General features: G+C 40.7%; 1 protein-coding gene across 1 annotated transcript; it reads left to right on the top strand.

The window, feature by feature from the left end:
- Positions 1–1019: 1019 nt before the first annotated feature.
- znf574 (zinc finger protein 574) lies at positions 1020–22875 on the top strand. The gene is made up of 10 exons (XM_030748876.1): positions 1020–1098; positions 6286–6443; positions 10186–11347; positions 11448–11662; positions 12050–12229; positions 12493–12587; positions 14709–14803; positions 19796–19944; positions 20201–20488; positions 21899–22875. Exons 1-10 carry the CDS (start codon positions 1086–1088, stop codon positions 22493–22495), a joined length of 2952 nt encoding a protein of 983 aa, XP_030604736.1. The 5' UTR covers positions 1020–1085; the 3' UTR covers positions 22496–22875.
- Positions 22876–23945: the final 1070 nt, after the last annotated feature.

Genomic DNA, 23945 nt, shown 5'->3' on the forward strand with positions numbered 1-23945 from the left:
ACGAATGGAAACACAGAACTGGGTTATGATTATTTGGACCGAGCTGAATTAATACACGGCCAAGTTCAGCACGGTTACATTAGTAAATCAGAATCATTCTGAACCAACAGGTATGTGAATTTTGCATATTATCTGCATATTGCCACATCAGCCACATCATTCTATATAAGGAAACACATTTACGTCCAGGTGAAGCGAAGATAGTGGTGACGAGAGAAACCTGCATTGCTAAGGCAAGAAAGCAATAGAAAGCTGAAGAAACTGAAACAACTGTCTCCAAAGAGGAAGCCAAAAAGGTGCAGCTTTCCAAAGTGTTTCCAAGGGAATGACAGTGGCAGAAAAACCCAAAACAAAACAAAAAATGAAGAAGTTTGGACATGAAGATATGAAGAAAACTGTCAGCCTAAGATGAGAAACTCACTGCAATGCTGCCCCCCCCCCACACACACACAGATTGTCCAGCATCTGTGGGATAGTGCCAAGAAATTAGAATGTAAGTGACAACAACAAGTAGTCATCTTAAATTAAAGATTAGATCAAATGAGAATGGAATATCTTTAAATTAAAAAGATTAAAGCATACACCCTTCCATTTAGTATTCTGTTTTTTTTTTTTCTCTTGCAATTAATTTTGTTTTATATTTTTTTTTATTGTGATTCTGAGCATTTTGTGGTTTATTGTGTATTGGAAAACTGTAAATAATGACAAAAAGACAACAACATTATTATTATTATTATTATTATTAGTAGTAGTAGTAGTAGTAGTAGTATTAATTTTAAAGACTTGTGCCTAAACTTCATTAGACAGCCAGGCCTTCATTATTTGTTCATATGCATGATCAGACACACTTCTAAATTTTTTCGTAAAGTACGAAAAAACTGAAGTACATGAATACTGAAAAATAATTGATTTGTGTGTTTACCCTGCACTCGTCAATCTGCTGCTGGCGCGCTTTTGGACTACAAACTTTCAGTGTTATGTGTACTCGAACGCTATTGGCGCATGGAGTGATCGATCGCGCCAATCAGAGCGAACCTTCTAACATACGAGAAAAAACTGAAGTTGTCCTGTTTCCTCGGCAAGCAATGTCTGAGTTCGGTGAGTTTTATGGGATATATTTGAATTATTTTACACAAACGCTGCTTTTTCGGTCTTATATCTCACACTGATATTTATGTATGGAGGATTTCAACGGGGGGAGACAGCTAATATTAACTTTTAGTCTGTCGCCGCCATTATACCACCGAAGAAGCGTATTCCGCCCTTCTTCTTCGGTCTTTTCTTCTTCTCCTCCTTGATATCAGAAAGTATGCACCACTGGTCCAAGTGGTAAAAGGGGTTTAGTCGCTAGCGAATTCGTCTTTGACGCCCGCTATGAAGAAGTAAAACGCAGGCTGTTTTATTAGCCTACGAGCTAGCAGGACAGCTGGCTGCCGCGCCACGGACATGTTAGCTGCTTTAGGAAGATGGCCATCGCTGCATGTTAGCAGCAATCGGCTGGTCAGAGATAAAGCTGCTGAGCTGCTAATGGCTAAACGTTAGCCTCTATTAGCTAGCTTTAGGTTTCGTCTCTGCTGTTTCATGTCAGACCCTCGGCAAAGATCACACACGAGGCCTGTTTTTGCCGGTAGATGCATGAAACACGAGTGACTTTTTTTTTTCTTTTATTATCCCTGACCTGAGTGACATTGCCCCCCCAGTAAACTTGCTTAAGTATCGACTAAGATAGCTAATCTTCTGTCATGCATGCTGTGAAATAACGCTTATCTACGTGGCTCAGTAATACCACACCGTAGAGAGGGAAATAACGATAGGTGCTTGCAGTTAAAGGCATACCGCATTTCGATTGGGCCTTTAATGTACGACTGAGGTGTAGCAGGTCAAAAAAGACCCAAACAGGTACAGGGCATAGTGGGGCGTAGTTGGTGTGCCATCAACGAATAGCATAAAAACACCCCGTATCGACTCTGAATCATTTTATAGAGCATTCATTGAAATGCAAGGAAACTGAAATTTTCAACCCTACAGTGTTGGAACATATTGCAGGACTTTTTTTTTTTTTGCTTGTATGACTTGTTTTTTTTAAAAAGAAAATCATTTTTATTTTGCAAATCAAGTTCCCAAATATGGGCCCTCACTGTTTAGGGTGAGCATTAATAAATAAAAAAAAAAAAAATATATATATATATATATATATATATATATATATATATATATATATATATATATATATATATATATATATAAGTTGAACATTTATTTAGGAACATTTATTCATTGACTGGCACTGGTAGGACAGGAATGCTCATATCAAAGTACAGTCCTGTCCAGTCACAGGCTACTCCGTCATGGCACTTGGTGAAGCTGCTGTTAGGTGGCAATAATCTTTAATAAGATAATGTGGCTACAATTTTCTTCCTTCCAGTTCTTCAAAGTTCATTCAACGAATTGAGCGTTAATAATAAATAATGATTAGATGCAGAGTGGTGTATAAACACAGAGTGAAAAGTGTTGAATGAAACACTTTTGCATGGGAAGCCTCTAGCAGCCCAGGTCTGCTGTAGCATAGCTAAGGGAGGGTTCAGGCTCACCTGATCCATCCGTAACTATAAGCTTTATCAACAAGGAAAGTTTTAAGCCTATTCTAAAAAATAAAGAGGGTGTCTGTCTACCAGTTCCAAACTGAAGGCTGGTTCCACGGAAGAGCGGCCTGAAAGCTGAAGGCTCTGCCTCTCATTTTGCTTTTAAACACTCTAGGAACCACAAGTAACCCGGGAGTTTAAGAGCGAAGTCCTGCATGGGAACAATATGATACTATGAGAATGGGTGTGGGAGTAGGCAGGATGAAAAATTCAATTTCCTGAATTCTGACAGAACTCTGAAGTTTGAACTGCTCCAGTCCACTGCTGATTGGTTACATGCAATAATGCCACTATCTGTCACATAGCCTTTTCTTTATTGATTGGCTGGGAGAAATCCATGTGGTTCTACAACCTCACAGTGAGGCAGTTCTGATGTCTGTTTAAGTCACCAAATATGGTTCCTCATCCAGTAAAGGGTTATCCTAGTACTGTGTGTTTCTCTTTGGAATACCTGTGACCTATCAGTCTCCCGTGTTGCTAAAACCTTAAAAACCAACAAGTGATTACCAGTGTTTCTGTGTATTCTTTATGTCTAATACCTTTGTTTATATTAGTAAATAGGCTGTAATCAACAGGATTTACAAAGGGGTTGTATATAAAATAAAGAAATGACCTGTTTTGCAATCTTTATGACTGCATTATTGTACCTACTCTATGTTCTACATTGTAATCAATCCAGTCCTTCTTGACCACTTAAATATCTTTATGTTAGATTTGTTTATGATCTCTTGGCCAGATCTCTTTTGAAAAATACATTTTTAATGTCAGTGAGACTTTTTAATTGGATAAATAAAGGATATATAAAAGTGACTTTGATAAAAACTGATTGCAGCTTCTACTTTGTGACAGGAATGTTCTTTCTGGCCCAAAATGATATAATTTGTGAGAGAGATGTTTGAAAAATTATAGGTCAACAAGTCATTTACAACAGTATAAATACCGGCAATCACTTTTAGCACAACACCAGCTACATCATTTATGCTGTGTTTATTATTATTATTATTTTCACCAGGAACATTTAATAAAAACTAGGAGTGCACCCAGTCTATGATATAAGGGAAAAAAATATAAAGGATTTTTTTTATTGTTCATTTTGACAATAAGTGGAAATGTTGAGAGTAAGGCCAACTCCCTTGCTCCATGGGGATTTTTCAATATGCCTTCTTGTGGCCTTGTGAAATGTCATCAATTGCAGCCTAGCCTTACTATACAACATACCTCCTCTGCACTGCATGAAGGTGTAACCATCAATATCCTTTCATCTGTATATTGCCAGCTATTATACTTTGCACAAATGCAAAGTTGTTTTTTTCCCCCTTCTGAACAGACACAGTGCACTATGTTTTTATTACTTTAATATCCCCACCCTGTATTTACAGTATGTACTAAAAAAGAAAAAATTTCCTTGTTACTAAACCCTATTCTGAGATACAATTTTACTAACTCGTCTACACGAGGCATTTTGTAGAGTTCAGCAGTCATGAACTTATGACAGTAGTTTGATTTGAAATGACAGCTTTACATTCTCAAAGTAGTACTTCTAATTTTATTATTTTTGAAATTTTGTTTTTTTTTTCCTTGCAAAGTTTTAAAAAATATCCTTAGGAAAAACAAACAAAAAGATAATATATTACCTGAAAATTTCTGGATAATTTCACAGTAAATGCATACCTAATAAAAGTGATAAGATTTCTTTTAGGAAATTGCTTTTGTAACAAGATGCCTTTTTACCTAGTTTTTGTTTGTGCTTAGGCAGTACAGTGGCACTATGGTTAGCACTTTTTCCTCACAGCAAGAAGGTCCTGGGTTTGAATCCACCATCTGGCTGGAGCCTTTCTGTGTGGAGTTTGCATGTTTGCATCTCCCCGTGTCTGTGTGGTTTCTCTCTGGGTACTGCTTTCTCCCACTGTCCAAAGACATACAGTTAGTGGGGTTAGGTAACAAGTGATTCTAAATTACCTACGTAGGTGAGTGCGAATGGCTGTCTTGTCTCTCTGCGGTAGCCCTGTGACAGAGTGGTGACCAGTACAGGGTGTACACCCTGCCTCTTACCCCCCACCCACCCACAGACACACACACACACACACACACACACCCACCCACACACACACACACAAATGGATGTTTATTCTTACCGTAAGAAGAGGCGTAGTTGTTGTATCCATTGCGGTGCTGCCTCAGTTACAGTTTAACACACCGTTCCCTGAAGTGCTGATACAGTGCAGTATTGATGTCTTTTCACCGTAAACTTGGTTACAGCCCTGTGACATGGGTTTTGTCCCGTCTCGTTTTCCATTATCTAATGATGGAAAAGAAATTTCATTTCAGCATCTGACTGCAATCCTCTGATGTGTTTGCTTGTCGTAAATTAGTAAAGTTTAATGAAGCGCTTAAAGCCAATGTTAACTGTGTTAATAACTACAGGCTTGTTTTAAAAATGAAATAATCAGCTGCATTTTTAGTTTAGTAAATCCCATCAGCATCGTAGCAGGGAGGCTGCACTGGAGATGCCTACAGCGAGTGCTTTGCTAAAGCAGTCACAGTTTCTTTAAAGAATGCTCTGGTTTGTAAGTGTTTCCCAAGGTTGTTGCTTACGCAGAACCACCTTTTTCACGTCCAGTGAAAATGTAGCTGCATTTTTATTAAATGTAGTAAAGTGCGCTGATGCTTTTGAACAGTCTGCCCTGTTGGCCCTGATGAGACCACAAACTGTAAACAAACAGTAACTTCATGTATTTGCTTGACACTTGCAGCATCTAAGAGCTATATTTAGAATTGATTTAAATTGCATAATTACCACTAGCAGCACCGCTTGCCTTGACCCTTATCAATACTTTAGTACTGGTGAGTCTGGTGCTGGTACTAATTTAATAGCGGTCTTAGGTAGCTATCCTTATTTATAGGATGTCTCATCAAAACAAAATCTAATTATATCACCTGTATTAACCTTCATATTTCCTCCATGTCTAGCAATTAAAATGATAAACCATAAAGTGTGTTGTTGAATTGATGTGTTTCAGAGATGGAGATCTGTGCCTCTTAGAGAGTTTCATTTATGTGTAAGGTCTTTCTTCTTTCTTTTTTCAAAGAGGAGCTTTGCTTGTGGAGTGTGAGGTCTAAATGGTATCCTGTGAGTGGGAAGGCTTACAGACATAGTGTTTTGGTTATTACATTCGACAGCAGTGTGAGCTAGACTGCACCACCAGTGGGTCCAATTACAAAACATATCTAATTGATGTTGGAGCTGAACACCAGCTCAGGCCATGAAATGGCACAGAGAGGGAAAGAAAGACTTGGCAAGGTCTCCACCTGAGCAGCAACCTGCATGGTCAAAATAACAATTAGCTCAGCTCAGCGCATGGTGAGTCATCTTGGCAATCCCACAGTTTGCATACTGGCAATTGTGTCCAAGCTACTGTGTTGATTATATATGCAGACACTTCCTTTCATCAGAAGAGGGCAATGTTCACAACCTAACTTCGTATGTAAAGCACTGGTGGATGTGCATCTGTATAAGACTCACGTTGTGATGTTTCTTATTCAAAGCATGCATTAGTTTTGTGAACTGTTGCACTTTTATCAAAATCGGCTTTGCACTGCTGCATCTCTCATGAAATGTTTTTGATTTCCAATCCCCTGGCAGCCATGGAGAATTCGTCCGTGTACATGTGCTTCCCCTGCTACCAGGAGTTTAACACCCTGGAAGAGGTCCTCAAGCACCAGTTGACATGCACCGCTGGTGATGAACAGCCAGACACTTCTGGAACCAACCCCGTCGCTGTCCCGGTGCTGGAGACGCAGGTAAGCAGTGGCACAGTCACTACTATGGCATTTTTTTGTCATGTGACTGTCACTTTGAATTTTAGGTGCAGAAAAAGGTGATTAAAACCCTTAAATTATGACAGTGTGGCCTGAAATAACCACGTGTGATCACATAAAAGCCTCTGAATCATATCTGGAGAATGACTTTGAAGTGACACATATAACTTTAGTCATAAATTCACAATGCTCTGCTACTTATCAAAGTAACTGTGACCTTGGTCAGAGCACTTAAGATAGTGTTGTTTGTGATTATTTACTGACTCGTTTCAAGGTGCTGCTGTATATTACTGTCTGATTTATGTGCACTCTGACATCATAATTTTAATCTCAGAGTAACCAGTAGGTCTTTTTGGGTTAGTGAGTGAAAATTAGCAGTAATATATGCCAACAATAATTTATGGTTGTGGTGTCATTTTCTCTTGTTTGGCCATAAATGACACAAAAAATCTCAGTTTAATATAGTTTTCTATTACGTAACTACTTTGGTGAAGTTATTTCCCAAAGAGAAAAATCTTCACATTTTGGTGCTGGCTGTACTTTTGACTGTTTTTTTGGAATTAGGACTTATTTTAGACCCCTAACCTTTACCCTGATGTACTGCCAGCAGTTGTGTGTTAAGGTAAGATGATTACTAAACACTTCAGCTGCTTGCTGTCTAGTAATGAGAGAAGAACACATTTGCATGCTGTTCGTCTGAGTAATGAGTCACTAGTGAGGCAGACGTGTTTGGCTGTGCTAAAAGTAGATTAATAATAGACTGTTAAACTTTTAAATCAGGCTTTATATGTCAGAATGAAAAACAAAACGTACTGTGTTCTGGATGAACTCTCAGAGTCTGTACTTGTCAGACTTGTGGGCTGAGCTCTGTTCTCAAAGTGTTAATGTATATAAGATTTATTTATTTATTTAGCCAGGGTATATATTTCTACTTAATGGTGAAGTTATGTGATGGAGTAGCTGCAGGATTAAAAGAAAAAATGTGCCAGAATTGCTTTATTTTTTTAGCTTTAATTGAGTAAACCACAGTAGAGGAAAGCAGGAAAAATGGAAGTGGAAGAAGAGGAGGACGTGATGAAAGTGGCAGGCCAGATTGACGTCCACGATGCTACATTTATGTGTTATTCAATAAGGCCGGCTGAATCACCAGAACGGTCCTCATGCTGCAGTGATAGAGAACAGTCTGTTTTCTTTTTGACCACCCTACCCTTTCGCTTCTGCGGGTGAGCTTTACCATCTATGCCACTTTCTTTGTGTGTGTTTTCTTTCTGTATTGTGTTTCCTCTTGTATGTTAATACTGCTGTTGTTTTCATTCTTTGGCTTGAAGGGCATTTTAGAGGCCTGCAGATATTTACATAATGCACCGTATTCACTGTTTCTTACGGTGTGCTTTCAGGTTGGAAAATACTCTTTGGAAATGCATTAGTTCTCTGAAGATGCTTTTTGAATTGCAGAGTTTGAAAGTTGCATAATGAAAAGAGTCATATTCCATTTAACTTTGACATGTTGAGCTGAGTCTTGTGGTGTAGCTGCCACTTTTTTTTTTTTTTTTTTTGGCTATGACAGCTTCAGAAAACCTGCAGTGTTAAAATCAGCCACTGCCCCTTGTTTAGGAATAGGGCATGGATGTCAAAGCTTGAGCCTGGACTGCCATTCTCATAGTCTTCACCACAACTCCATAAAATGTGGCGGTACTCATGACAGACAGATTGGATCCTGAGTCGCCAGCGGGAGGAAGAGCATGAGAAATGCGTTGGTCAGTGCAAGCCTTTCTCCTGATGGATCGTTCATTGGCCTTCTCATACATGAATCAGCTGGAGAAACTCTATAAAACCTGCGTACCTTATGGCTTCCTGGCCCTTGCTTTGCAGTAAGTGGGTTTATTGCAGGCACCCTCGCTGCATTAGCCAGATTATCATAATTTCTGTTCACATAATGTGACACTGATAAAACATGGACTATACTCTGAGTGTCCTAGTTGTTTTTTCTGTGCCATATCTGGAGAGGTTGCCAGTTAGCATGCTGAAGCCAAGATGGAAGATTTATAGAAAGGTTAATAGATCTTTTGGATGGCTTTGATGCATAAAATTTCATTTATAGATGAAGAGTGCATGTGGAAGTAGGACCCTCCAGCTCATGTCTTGAGTTAGCGTGCTTGGACAAAGAACGCATTCTTTGTGTTTAAAACACCTCTTGTACTTAAGATTAAAAAATGCATATATCCCGGTGAGTTCAAAATCATCATCATTGATCTTGACTGATCTTTACTCTCTGTGCTTATTCATAGGTTTGAGCAATGGAGACAAAAAAAAAAAGCAGTCAGTGAATACATGAATTAAAAAAAACATCCTTGGAACTTAAGGAGCACAAACACAAAATTATGCTTTGAAAAGACAATGAGATTGGCTTTAAAATGTGAGTCAAATGGTAATTAAAGGCAGTATGTGTATTTTGTTTTTACTTATTCTTGTATACAGTGTTCATGCACACTATCAAAACCAAATTCTTAATATTGTAGGGGACCCACTTGTAGCATTAAAAAAAGCTCTGATCTGTCAGGGCATGGACACAGGGCCTCTGGGGGCTGCCTGCACTGTCTGGCAGTGAATCCTGTAGTTGCAGGATGTTCAATCGGATTGGGATCTGGGGAGTTTGGAGGCCGGGTCAGTGCCTTGAACTCTGCTTTGTTTCTCAAGCTATTTCTGAATAGTTTTTGTAGTGTGGTGGGGTGTGTCGTCCTGCTGGAGGGAGGTTTCTGCTATTGGAGAGTGCCATTGTGATCTGAAACAGTGTTTGGGTGGCTCATATGTGTCACAGTAGCATCCACATTAGGGGTGTCAACAGTTAATTCTTAATTTGATGATTGAATATCATTCTGAATGTTAATTAAAATTAGAGATTTGATTATGAAAAATCAATAATTGTGGGGAAAAAAATCAACACTGTCATCTGCTTCTTTGTCTTCTGAGCCACCCAGAATGCGAAGCTGGATTTCCAGCACAAAAGTTGTTTGACTCAGCGCTGCTGGGTGGTTGGCAGAGCTCTGTCCATCCACAGTGTACTGTGTGAGTCAACGTCAGAACAGTGGGATTTTTGAATGAAAATTTTGGCTGCATTTGACAGCACTAATCCACACAAATTCCAGAAGCCAAGGTTTACCAACAGGATATTGATTTTAATGAGATCATCTATGATATTCATTTTGCCTACCAGTGGTTTTAATGTTTTGTGGTGTGTGAGTGTGTATGTTGGGAACAGTCAGAAGCTTAGCGAAACAGGCAGACCACATCTGAGGGTGGTCTTCAGTTCTCAGATTCCAGAACACAACAACAAAGAAACTACAAATCATTGAACAGCAGTGATTGAGGCAGCTCTTGATGCCTTTAACCTTGACCTTGATGCTCTGTTTTTATCATTCAAATTCGTGGAGGGAGCAAATTTACGTCCCTGTGGAGTGACCCTTCCAACCCTGACGGGCTTTTTGATTGTTATCAGCCAGGCTGAGGCCTTATCTTGGCTGTCTGGAGATCTCAGGGGATCCTTGGTTCTAAGCATACACTGTTTTAATTGACCTCAGTACTCCAACACTGTATTCTCATTCCTCATCTCCCAGCAAGCATAAAACTGAAAAAACAAAGCATGTTGGATTGACTTGTTATAGCAACAACTCATTTTGTACAAAGAGATAAATAATCTCTTCCTTTTCCTTTCTTGTCTTTGCAGCAACATATAATAAATATATCAAAGGCAGAGGAAATCCCAGAGGAAGTTCAAGCAGGAGATCCCTCTGTGCAGCCTATGGAAAGTGCTCCCTCTCAGGATGCAGTCAGTGGATCATCAGACCAGCCCAGGATCCTCTACCAGTGTGGGGATTGTGATGAACTTTTCAAGAGCCTTGTACTTTGGCAGCAGCACCGTAAAGAAGGGACATGTCAGCAATCTGCTGCTGAGACCAAGTCAAAACCAGATTCAGAGACTATGCCAGAGACCTCCTCAGACCAGAGCGCAGCCTTATCTTTATATTCAGTTGTTGATTCTTTCTCACAGAGTGAAACTAGCAATGACATCAATTCAGAAGCAGTTGAAAAAGCTTTGCATGAGCTGGAGAGGCAGGAAGGTACAGAGACCACTTCATCTCAGAGCTCTGATCCTCCTGCTTCTGAGATCGTTTCAGTCTCAAATCAAGATGATTCGTCTCCCAAGAAAAGAGGAGCAAACAAGAAGCCAAAGCCTGAACCAGTCCTCTTGTGTGTAGACTGTGGTTCGTGCTTTGGCCTGGTGTCTGAACTAGTGGCCCACCGCAAGACCCAACACGGCTTTGAGGAGGCTCTGCACCGCTGCTCCGTGTGCGGGGAAAGCTTTCTAAACACCACTCTCTTCCTCTATCACCGAAAACAGCACCGACAGAAGGGCGAGGAAAAGGCTGTAGAGGTTACAGAGGTTTTTACTCAGAGCAATGGTGCAGATGAGCAGGACCATGATGCGCCTCCTTCCTCCACCAGTGTTGACTCCACTTTCACGCAGCCTGAGCTGTTCGTGTGCACCCTTTGTCTTCAGAGCTTTAGCGATGAGGGAGGGCTGGTTACACATCGTAAGCAGAAGCACAATCTTAATGAGCCCCTACACACTTGTGCCTTCTGTGATCTGAGCTTCATGAACACCACCCAGTACCTGTATCACTGGCGACAGCACCGCTTCATGTCAGTGACAGAGGTGGTTGTTGGGGCGGGAACTGGTGTTGAAGCAGCCACCATTAAACCTCAGGATAGCCCACAGAGCACAAAGCGACTGCTTTCTTCACCTGCTTCAGCTGGTGAATCAGGTTCCCCCCTTTCTAAGAGAAGCAGGCCTTCTTTCAGGATCCTGAGTGCTAATGCACTTAAAGGTAAGTGGTTTTCAGTAGTTTAAAAGCCTGTTTGGAGAAAACAAGGCAGCAGTTGCTGTATATTTTTGGTTTTTAACAAGCATTTCTTTTCTTTGTTCAGGAAACAAGAGTTTAGACATTAAAGAAGAATTAGAGGGCAGCACTGGAGCAGACTCAGACAACACCAATCACCCTCCACCTGCCAAGCTGCTACAGGACTGGGCTCGAACACCACTCCCGCACGTGTGCCCCTACTGTGGCAAAACATTCACCCGACGCGTCTTCCTCCGCACGCATGTCTACAGCCACACTGGAGAAAAGCTCTTTACTTGCAAGGTGCCAATCAAAAATCCAATCAGAATGTGTCTTTCTTGAGCCTTGGGAATGATTTGCATTTTTGTTGTGCAGCTGACTTTGACGAGATGATGTAATGCTTTGAAGTGAAGGCTGACACCTCTAGCCTCATTATGTCTGACAGAATAGAATCTGAGCAAATGTAGCTATGAAAATGTCCATAAAAGTTTGTGCATTTCTGAGCAAATTACAGATTTGTGTAAACTAAAAAAAGGCTGGTAGTTCTCTTAACTCTTTTCATTTCAAAAACAGGGTATGTAACCTGCCCAGAAGTGTCCATACCTTAACATGCAACTGTGCACAGCTTCATTCTTTTACAGAAACTACTCAAAACTGTTGGCACTAATCCTGGTTTTTGTTTTTGTGAAGGTCTGCACAAAGTCCTTCACCAACTCGCAGAGCCTGCTGCGCCACAGCATGAGCCACACGGGCAATAAGCCCTTCAGCTGTGATGTTTGTGGCAAAAACTTCTCCCAGGCAGCCACCCTGAAGAGACACCAACGCATCCACACATCGACACTGCCTCGTCGCAAGCGTGGACGCAAACCAGTACGGTCTTCACCATTTAATATTTATTGAACTAATTGAGTTTTATTTCCAAATTCTTGTAAAATTAAAAAAAAAAAAATCTGATTATTTATCAACTTTTTGAAAATGTGCATAATTGTCAGATGTTGGAAGTGATTTTTGATAGTAAGTGAAATGGTAGATAAAATATTTTGTAATAAAAGCTAAATTTAAAAGAATCACTGTGAATAGCTTGCTGGGGAAACCCTTTTTATTAACATTGATTGTTGTGCCTCTCACTGCAGGTGTGTAGTTTGGACAATGAAGGAGCAGCTCATCTCTTCCCTTGTCCTAACTGTCCTTCACGCTTCAACACTGAGGATCAGCTTAACCATCACAAGTAATAACACCTTTCTGGCATTTTTTTTTTCATTTTTTTTATTTTTGGGAACTTGTATTTGCAGGTGTTTGTGGAAATAACTAGAACGTGTCAGGCTGATGTCAATATTCAATCAAATATGTTTACCAAGTAACTACATTAAAATTACAGTTCCAAACAGAATGCAGGACGGGATTTAGATAAACCTCCCTCCCTCTTGCCAGGAGCTGTAAGAGCTGAGCCGTGTCCGACCACTGAGCAAGACCTTTAAGCTGTGTAGCAAACACACTGAGATGTCTGTGTGCCCCTGAGCCACATATGATTGACAGACGGAGGCCCAGTAAATTAAGATGAGAACGATAACTGCACAGAACTTTAGAAAGAGCCTGGTCATGTCCTACCTGGCTGAACAAGGGGGGAAAGGGTGTACACTACTCTGTGTGTGTGTGTGTGTGTGTGTGTGTGTGTGTGTGTGTGTGTGTGTGTGTGTGTGTGAGAGAGAGACTTAACATAATATAATGTAGAAAGTGCATACCTGTTTGTGCAGGATTACACTCTCATGAATACGAATATTTTTAAGAAAACGTATCAAATATTGCTCTTCCTTGTTAAACCCAAAAGCTCGTCATTTTAAGGGTTAGGCTTTTAATTGTCTTGATGTGACTTCAACCCGTGAACCAGTTTCTGTTGAATTATTTATGGAGGGAAATAAACATCAGTTTAAGGGTTAATAAGTAATACTTATGATTTTTTTTTTGATGATCGGTAAAATGGTGGAAAATGTTGGAAGAAAAAAACAGCTCATTGCAGTGTCTGAGATGACATCCTCAAGTTCACTGGTTTCTTTGAAAACCTCTCTAAAACCTGAACAATCTAATTTTGAAAACTGTTAAATCAAGGTTCTTCACCGCTTTTACTGCGAGCTTTAAACTGCAGCACACTCTTTTTGTGAGTGCGCACTAAGCTAAGACCTTGAGTGAAGATTGTTGTGTTCTTTTTTTCTCAGTAGTCCCAAGTTCAGAAATAAACGTTCACATAAAAAGATACTTGGTTTCTTTTCAGAAAAGATAAAGGTATCAAACTTCTCCTAAAGCTCCCAGCAAGAAAGCAAATAAGAATATTTCCAAAATATTAGAGTATCTTTTTAAAGAAGGAGAAAGGTATGGAAGTCTTAGATGCTTAAGGAGGCTGCAGCATACAAATATGTCTCAGCTGCATGTAAAATGGCTTAACGTGCTCATCTTAGTCTGATTGACAGATCAGTGAATCAACCTAATGTTTTAGCTCTTGCTAGTATATAACTACTTTTAACTACTTTTAACATCTGTCTTGGAGGGGTGGACCTGACTCGGGTTTTAATCCTTTCCAGTTGCCTCAAGGTCAGCTGTCCCTAAAATATTGAATTCTGTTCTCATTGAACAGGGAATAGAGAGACTCTGGCCTTGGAGGGTCCTTGCACATAACCTCTAGTATCCTGTTTTACTTTAAGTGACTCGTCTAGTTAAGAATAATTTCAGAAACATTACTTAAAGCAGTAACACCATGGCAATGTAATACAGATACTTGTATGTATGCAGTATTTAGCGAAGAGTAAGGTTGTGAAAACTAAAACATCATCCCTGTTTGTTCTGATTATGAGAAGCTGCACAAAGAAGAAGTATTTTTTTTCTCCTTGCTGTAAAAACGGGCCTGATGCAGGAGTAGGTGAATACATCCTAACACTTCTCTCCTCCCCTAAGGCTATATCCTGTGTAACATTATGCAATGGATAAATATAGTCTTTCATGTCTAACCCTGACTCCTCCCAGTTTACTGCTCTTCTTTTTATCTCCTGCTGTTTGTACACTATGCTGGTACCCTGTATTTGACCTGATGTACAGCTAAGTACATACAAGGTGACAGATTAAAACCAAAACATGACCTTAATTACATCTTTTTATGTGTCTTTGAATCAGGTCCTCTTAAATATTTATATTGGGAGCTATAATTATTTAATTGTATATATGATTATGTCCTTGGCCTTTTAGGTAAATGTTTTTGACTCTGTTTGATTGCAGCATTAAAAAAAAAAAAAAAGGCACATTGTGTATCTTCTGTGTGTTTGTGGTCTTGAAACTTAGGAATATTTCTGTGTTTGAACAGATTGCTCCACACCAGCCACCCGTTCCCTTGCTCCGAGTGTGGAGAGGCCTTCAAACGCAGGAAAGACCTGGACCTGCACTCCCTCATACATCAAGGTAAGAGTTCAAGATTTGGACTAGTATTTTATATTTTTAGGATTTTTTTATGGTTCGCAGGCTCTGGCCTGATTTTCTTTTTATATTGATTTTCTTTTGTGATATTTACATTGTATTGACCTTATTCTTTACCTCTATCCAGTGCATTTCTGCCTTGTGTCATATTTTTATTGTACTTCCATTTTGGTGAGCAATCTTTTTTACCATTTACTTGTAAAACATTAGTCATTGTTTGTGCAGCTTACTCTGTAAAAGGATGCCATAACTGGAGGAAGAGAGAGGGGTTTTTGTACATCGTTCTCTGCACGCACAGTGCTATGGAGCGTTCTACGATTTACATCTATCAGTGCAAAATGAGGAAGCTAAATTTGAAAATTCTGTGAAAAAAATTTGCCATTTGTTTATTCATTTCATTTCATCAATGGGAGCAACACCCTTTGATAATGTTCATCTCGTAAACACCTGAAAATACTTTCGGAGGCTCTGCTGGTTAGTCGTGCTCCCGAGAGGGATAAAGTACTGAGAATCTGTGCTGCGCTGTGTAACCTAAAATCAGATGGCATTCAAAAGAAGCAGAAGTTGAAATACGACACTACCAGTGCTACAGCTGATAGATTTAAATCACACAGTATTTTTTTTTATAAAATTAATTATATCCCTTTATTTGTTTTTACAATAAAATACTTCTAGTCTGTGGTTAGATGAGAACCAAAAAAAAACCCCGGTGCAGCTTTGACACCTTTGCTTAAAAACAGGTGACAGCACTGCCACCTTCTGGTAAGCTGTAACTTACTGTATTAATTATGCTTACTTTGACCTTGAATGAATATGATTATCAGTGTGTATAAATAAATAGAATTAATCACTTTTTCTTTCATTTGATTGTTTTATAACCCTAAGCACATTAAATGTTATTTTCAGAATCAATTTCAGAAATAAATCACACTACTAAACATAAGCACTTTAGCATTTCTCGTAACAATCATTTGTAAGACAGCATTCATTAGGAAAACAAAAGCTATCTTACACCACAGCAGTCTAATTATGCACCTGCATTAAAGGATCCAAGGTTTATAAAAATGTAATATTTATTTATAAAATTAAATATATATTAACCCTCGCTGGCAGGTTTACGGTTTCAAATTTTCCTAGAATAACACTCTGTGGTAACCTGTTCTCAAAATGCTGACTTGATCTGATCAAGCACCACAAAGGGACCATGAAACATGCTGTATTTTGGCCAGCTGTTTGTGCCATCATGTTCTTCATGAATCTTAGGCTGTGTAGGCAAAGCCATCTTCTGCCACCACTGTCTTCAGTGAATTGCCTTCTCTTTGTGCCACAGGAACCAGCATGAGGCATACCCCGTCTCTCTGAATTGTCCAGGCTTGGAGAGCTTAGACCTTAGACTAGAGCCTGTGCTTTCTGTTACCATCTTCGGTGCTCAAACCCCAGAAAGGTTGATCGCATTTGTGGAAATACTGCTGTTCCACAGCATTGCCCTCTCCAAACATGGTGAGGGGCTTACAGTCAGCTTGGTGGGCTGACCACATGGATTATGCTTAGACCAGCTCAAGTTGTGGTTTGTCGGAGGATGAACAGGATAGTCAGTGTCATGGCCAGCTGGCACAGTGGTAGTATACCAGCAGACCACTATCATGGCAACATTATGGGCTCTGTTTAAAGTGGTATATGTGAGTGATAGCTGGGCTACAGGTAGTTGGTTATCACTGCAGACTTTCGTTTGGTTCTCTTGTTTGGGTGAGACTGTTTCTTCGGCTCAATTTGTTCTCACTGGGACGTCTGACCTGCACTAGAGTGCTTGTGGTCAGACTTCAGTTTAGTGGCTGCTCTGTGAGCTGTACATGTAAGTAAGTCCCATACTTTTAGACTGAAGGGGAAAGAAATATTATGTGTATCTGAAGAAGAGGAACAAGACGCAACACCATGCACCTGGGCTTGGTGAAGAGTGAGAAGATGACTATAAGTGTATAGGTGCAGATAGGTCTTCACATATCTCATTACAGGTAATCTGCCTTAAAGGTGTGAATAGTTGCTTCAGTCAGGACACTCAGGGACCTGATATACTTCTTGGTGTCAAAGAGCCTTCTACACAAGAGATATTACAAAGTAATTCAGAATATCTTATGTGATATGTGTATAATATGTGATTTCAAGCCATTTCTGCATGCCATCCTTCCGGTCACTGGTTTTTGATGGATGTGGATGTTCATTGTTGACAACTACATTAGCTAGCAAACAGTTTTGACCCTAAATTGGAGGATCATGTACAATTGTGTCTGGACTGGAGATGTAAAATGGGCAGGGCAGCATACAGTGAACACAATATCTCACTTCTCCTGTATTGCTGTGTTTTTGTCTCAGTATGGCCCTTCATCAGTGAAACAGTGAGGAATTCTGGTGAACATACCAAGGACCCAAATGTCCACGTCTCATTGTAGAAGAAACCAATTAGAGCTGATTTTCTTATCATTCCAGCACGCACTGATTGATTATAGAATAATGCAAACTCTGCCAAAAATGACCCCAAGTGTTTGCTTCTTGTTGATTTACAAACAAATGCCCACGGTATATGCATTGTTCAGTGCATTAGGTCAATGACTTTCCATTGATTGCTGTGCCATGCGGTGTGGAGGAGTAAGGTGGAGGCAAATGAATTGGGTCAACATGTTGACACTTCATCTTAATCAGGACGGTGTTGGCACAGCAACCTCATTAGTTAAGCTTGAGGAGTCAGCGTGCAGCAGAGGTCAGAGGTATGTGGCTCCTCCAAGAAAAATGATTGGAGAGATTGATCTATTGATCCATCCAGGGCCATAGGCTGAGATTGCCCTTATTAAAGGTTTAATTAGAGGGTCTCAATTGGGAGCAGAGTGGATCACCCCCCACTGGGACAGATGGTGCAGATGGTTAGCAAATTGCAAGATGTTGGCATGGTGGCTTATGGAATTAATGATGAACCATCAGTGTCAGCAGTTTCCCAACCAGATTTTTAAAAGCTACCCAGTGAGTGAGGAAGTTGGGTTTACTTTGCCAAAATGTAACCAGTGCGCCAGTTGTGATGAATCAATTAGATGATGAATAATCAAATTGAAATAAGATGAAGGTGCAAAAATTTAGCGCCCACACTTTACAGTTTTATAATGTTGTATAGCTCAAATAGCTAATGAATTAAATAAGTGAACCCTGCCCTGAGAGATGGCAACACCTTTCACTCTGTGATAAGAAGTTGTAAACAAGCAACTTGGAAAGTAAGACAGATGACAGCATGGTAAACCAGTGCAGAACGCAGTACCTTAAAAAAAAATGTGTGATGTCAGGGCTTTCAAATTAAGCCGGCGGTAGGCGCATTTTCCACCTGCTCCACCACTCTGCGCCGTCTACTTTTTAATTTTCCTAAAAACAAATTTTTGCTCTGTCCGCTGTCTCCATTTCCAGCACCATGGACGCACGTGGCAATATTTACGTTCTTTCAATCTGAGCCATTTAATTGGTTCACGGCTGCCATGTGACTGCCGTGTGACTATTCATATCGTCTGCTGCCGTCGTGGCTTCGGTCTCGGTCATAAGGCGCCTGCTACTTGGCATGCCTCCCCTGCTACTCCAAAACAATTTGAAATCCCTGGATGTGTGTGCAGTGTTATGCATGCCAGAAATTGGCACACATTTTGGTGTCATTTAAAATATTATTTGGTTATCAAATAATGGGATTAAAGGTTTCAAATAGCTCTTGAATACATGGAGTATTTGTGCAGACAGCATTTGACCTCATCCATTAGATTGCTCCCTTTTGACTGTTGCCTGAGTGTGTTTTAATAGCCTAGACTAGTCAATTAATTTCATTTACATTTCTTCTGTCAGTCAGTCAGCTAGTACATTAGTCACTGGGAACATCTCTAATGAAAAGTTCTCAGAGCCCAAGGTAATCAAATTGTTTGTTTAACACTAAAATCAAGTTTGTTTGTTTTTTTATTATAATGTGATATGATTGGGAGCGAGAGGGCAGCACGGTGGTGTGGTGGTTAGCACTGCTATGTCACAGTTAGAATGGAAGGCCTGGGTTCGATTCCACCTTGGCTCAGTGGCCCACTGTCTGTGTGGAGTTGGCATGTTCTCCCCATGTCTTTCCTCCCACAGTCCAAAGACATGCGCTTAGGTTGATTTAGGTTAGGTTAATTGGCCACTGTAAATTACCCATAGGTATGAATGTGAGTGTGGATGGTTGGGACAGATGTTGAAATGCACTTGACTACATTTGTTTTATTCCATTTGCAGACTTGATTGTAATACCTTAACTTAGCTTTTCACCAGTTCTGATTACTAAACTGATATCAATGCTCTTTTGCAGAAGTGTAAAGTTTCTAGTGTTCAGGAGAATTTTTTATTTTGTAGCAGCGTCATATTAAACAGTCAGTGACTCATTGACTTGATTGAATGCACTAAGAGTTAATAAACTGTTCTTTAAAATGACATTGATGAAGTAACTCTTTCTAATGGTGATCAGTTACATCTGGCCAGTACTCAGTATGTTTAATGAGGTTCGGCCCGATGTCAACCTGGCACAGAGAAGAGCAGCAACTCATCACAGCTGACTTCAATAAATGTTTTGTTGTCTTTGTGAATCATAAAATGGACTGCTGGTCATTTTTTTAATAGGCACGCTAAACCACAGGTTGTTTTAACACTCTTTACAACACAAGTTTCATGTTTTGCATCTTTTGGCACCCGTTTGTCGAGTTGAAATCATAAACATTAAACAGAGGCCACATTATTTGTTGACTCTGGCTGCAACTGACTGTTTGGCCACTGTTGCCGATTCTGTATGTACCACCTGTCATTACATGATTGTTGGCCAAGCATCTCGCAGTCAACAAGCTCAAACCAGCCATCAGATATCAGCATGGCCATTAGCTTGTAGTATGAGGAGAAATTATGGCCACCTGTCTAAAATCTGACACTGTTCCATTTCAGACAAGCAGCCAGCGACATGCCCTCACTGTTCGTCCCAGTTTATCAATCAGTCAGTGCTGGAAATCCACCTGCAGCGCTGTCCTACTACAGAAGAGGAGAAGAATACTGGTCGTGGGAGGGGCCAGGGTCGGGGACGCTGCACTGGACAGGTTGGGAACATAAAATGAATAAATAAATTTGTTTAAAAAAAAATTTCCCCAGGCCCTCTCAACGTTAAAAGATAGTGTGAGTAAGAGTGTGATTTTCCTAATCGAATAACTGACAGTCCAGAGGTACAGTTGGAATCGCACTGTGACATTGTGGTCACAACAATTAGGTGATGACGACACTGTTTTTTGTCATTTCATTCTGGTTTGTCTCCCTCTTGTCTCCTTTCTCTTCGTTTCTTTATTCCTCCTCCCTCAGATTGAGTGTGACCTTTGTGGACACCGTTGCATGACCCAAGAGGGCCTCGACCTTCATCGTTTATCCCACACAGGCCAGACACCTCTCAAGTGCCCAGTGAGGCCGTGCCGCCGCCGATTTATCTCCAACAGTGCCCTGGAGGAGCATGTGCTGGCGCATTTTCAAGGAACGCTCAGCAAGTCCAAAATTCGACCCCGCTTCCGCTGTCAGATTTGCCACAAGGAATTTGCCTATAATTCCACCTTTAACGTTCATATGAGGACACATACTGATGAGAGGCCCTTTGAGGTAAGAAGCACAGTGACGTGTACTTGTGTAAAGGTAGTTTTTTTCAGTCTTCACAGTTGTATTCCTCCCTCTTTATACAAGGTCTGCAATTGATTAAAACACCTGTATTTCAAATTGAAACCTAGAGCTGCCTCATCCCTCCATGGTCAGACCAGTTCATAGCTGCGGCCATCTCTCTGGTTCCGGACCATGGCCATTTGTGCAGAGTGTGTCCTGCGGGTGTTTTCTCTCTCCCTGTGTACCTGTGATTAATGGCAGGGCTGAGTTAGGGCCTGTCAGCTCCCCTCTGTGCCTGTTACTATTCTGGGATTCGCTCCCTCTCCCTCTGCTGCTCTGGTGACGAGGCAGGACATCAACTATAGACCCACCCAAGCCCATCTCAGCTGTAGAAATTGATTTAATATTTGTGGCTTCGCTTTGAGCCATGATCTGTCAGGCAGGCTAAGGACTGCGGTTCAAGGAGCACTGGTTCTCAAACACAGAGCCAGTTTACGGGGATACATTTTAATTTATATCAAATATACCTTGTGTTCCTGAAGGAACATCTGTGTTTGCTCAGTTTATAAAGAGCAAACTCCACAGGAAAAGTAATTATATTAGAGTGTATTTCACGAAGATACTGAAGCTGCAGATCTGTCAATAGGGATTGCAGTTTCAATCTGAGTGTCCCCAGTGAGAATCAAAGTAAAGCTCAATACTGTTATTCTTCTGTAGTGCTTCAGGTTTAATCATCTATCTACTTTTATTTCATTGTCTGTGCTCAGTTGGGAGTGAACAGAACAAATGTTGGTGTTGGAGAAATGATACAGTTGAAATGCTGATTACTGAAATGGTTATTTAGAAAAGTCAAGCTCTGGTAACATTTTTTTTTTGTTGTGTAACTCATACTCTGTAATTTATTATATTTCCCTTACATGCAGAGCTGCAGGGTTTAGTTGAATCGATTATTTCAGTGACAGAATATTAATCATTAGACTGTGACGAAGGTGAAGATGATAAATGTTCTCTGGCTTCTGCTTCTTATTTGCTGATTTTTCAGCTTTTGTCAGGTTAAACAAGATATTTGAAGACATTTTCTTTTTAGATTGTGTATTGATGTCTCATTGACTAAACAGTTAATGGCTTGTGTGGAGGGGAAAAATAAATTACCCGACTGATGATGAAATGTTTATATTGCTTTATATTTGTCCCTCCTCCTCGGTTTTCCCGATCCTATTTTCTTTCTGCTCTTTCAATGTCCCAGTCAGGAGTGCTGTATCTGCAGAAAAATGTAAAGAGAGGTTTTAGGAATTAATTGCAGTTGAGTTTGTGTGCAGGCAGAGTCGTGAACATAACTTTCTTGCCTCTCTCTTACTTTTTATATTTTGTTCACTTGTCCCTTTTCTGCATTCTCCTCTGTTCCTCCACCAGTGCGCCACATGTGGTAAGCGCTTCCGCCAGCTGCCCCATCTGCAGGATCACGAGCGTATCCACAGCGGTGTGCGGCCTTTCTGCTGCTGGATTTGCGGCAAGAGTTTCAGCGTCGCTGCTCGCCTCACCGAGCACGCCCGCACCCACAGCGGTGAGAAGCCCTACCCGTGCCCTCACTGTCCTGCTGCCTTTCGCTCTCGTTCCAACCTGGATAAACACATCCGACTGCACGGGGACCTGCCTCCGGAAACAGCTGAGCAGGTGGTTAATGCAGCTGAAGCTGCTCAGGTCCAGAAGGTGCTGGAGGGAGCCAAGGCGCTGTCTTCTCTGGCTACCGCAGAGGAGGTTGAGTCTGCCTCTGTGCAGACCATTTATGTGCTGCAGGGAGCCGAAGGGAGTACTGAGACCGTAATGATCCCATCTGATCAACTCACTGGCATAGGAGCGTCGCAGGTTGTCATTCTGCCCTCCTCTGTTCTGGGAACTCAGGCCATCACTGTTCCCACCATCACCATGGACGGTAGTGAAATCACCATGGTGGAGACGAGCCAATCACCACAGCATACCATTGAGTTCATTATGGAGGAGACTGTTTGAAGGTAGCTTAGAAACTATCCTGGACAGCAAAGACTCATAGTTGAGAAACACTGAAAAATTGCTAATATAGACTGCTGGTGAACTGATCATTTTGACAGATGAAGTCATTACCCTATATGTTCATAGTCTGGCAGGTTTCTAAAACAGTTTAAGTCCCTCCCTGTGTAATAAGTATTCAGCAGACAAAGGAACTTAATGACATGGAGGAAACATTCAGAGAACACCTTAAATTAGCCTTTCAGACTAATAGAACTGTTTGTGAAAGTGGCCCTCAATTGTTGTGCATTTACAGCCCCTGTTTATTAGGGGAAGACGTGGTCATTCCATGAATTATTCTCTGCTTTCTTTATAATAAAACGCTTCAGCATTCACTCTGTGAATTGTGTGTGTGTGTGTCAATCATTTTATTAGGTGGATGACAAGAGGGCACTGCCCTCGCCTCATCAGACGGGATAGACTTTGTTGCTGTAAATTGGCACCTCTGCCATTCGACAAACATTGTGAAGTAACTTCTGCTGAGAAATACAAAGACTCACTCAGCAGCAGGCAGTGTAGAGATTTTCAAACTGCTGTTTCTTTCTGTCTCGCACACAATAATGTTAGTAAAAGGCACAATGAAGCAGAGTTATGTGTGTAGATCAACTCTAATGCTCCCATAATTTGTAGGACATCACATTATTGATTTGTTTTGTCCTGTAATTAAATACAATAATAATAGGGATACAGCCAGATTTATTATGATTTAACTGAAGTACAGCATTATGCAGTGGCAAGTAGTGTAATGAAATTATCCAGCACTTGCTGTATAGTTATCAAAAATAATGATCCTATTTGTGTCTGAATTGGAAGAGGCATAATGTGATATAAGTTTTGCCAGCGCTGCAGTAGCCCATTATAGGCTTCTAAAGTGCAGTTTATGGCTGTCTCCCACCCAGTGATTGCTGACAGGGGGGTTTGAGACCACATGCACGCAGAGGCACTCAGTCTTAGTTTGTTTTCATGTCATGGAGGCAGAAATGCTGATGATTGTGCGGGTAACTGAAATGGGGAAATGGCAGCATTTTTGCAGAGTGAGAGGCACATCAGGAAATAGAGGGCTCCTGAGGAGCAAAAAGAAGCCAGTGCCAAAACTTGAGCTGCTTTTCACTTTTTTTTTTTTTTTTTTTTTGAGACAGTCAAAAGCCAGCGAGTCAATAAATACATGTTTTTTCTTTTTTCCCCTTCCTGGCAAATCTTGAGAGCTGATATTCTGGTGGGGTGCCATTTATTATACCTGCTGCTTGACACTGAAACAAAAACACAGACATAATGAAATTGTTGATGCTGGCGGGGAAATCACGAGACTTGCACGCTCCATCAAGGCAGCATAAATGTCTCTCTGAGCCACAGAAGAGAGTACGTGTTCAGTCTTTAGCTCAGAGTAAACCTTTTAATGGCTTTTATTTTTAAT

This window comes from Archocentrus centrarchus, chromosome 16 (genome assembly GCF_007364275.1).
Source record: "Archocentrus centrarchus isolate MPI-CPG fArcCen1 chromosome 16, fArcCen1, whole genome shotgun sequence".
Taxonomy (NCBI): Eukaryota; Metazoa; Chordata; class Actinopteri; order Cichliformes; family Cichlidae; genus Archocentrus; species Archocentrus centrarchus.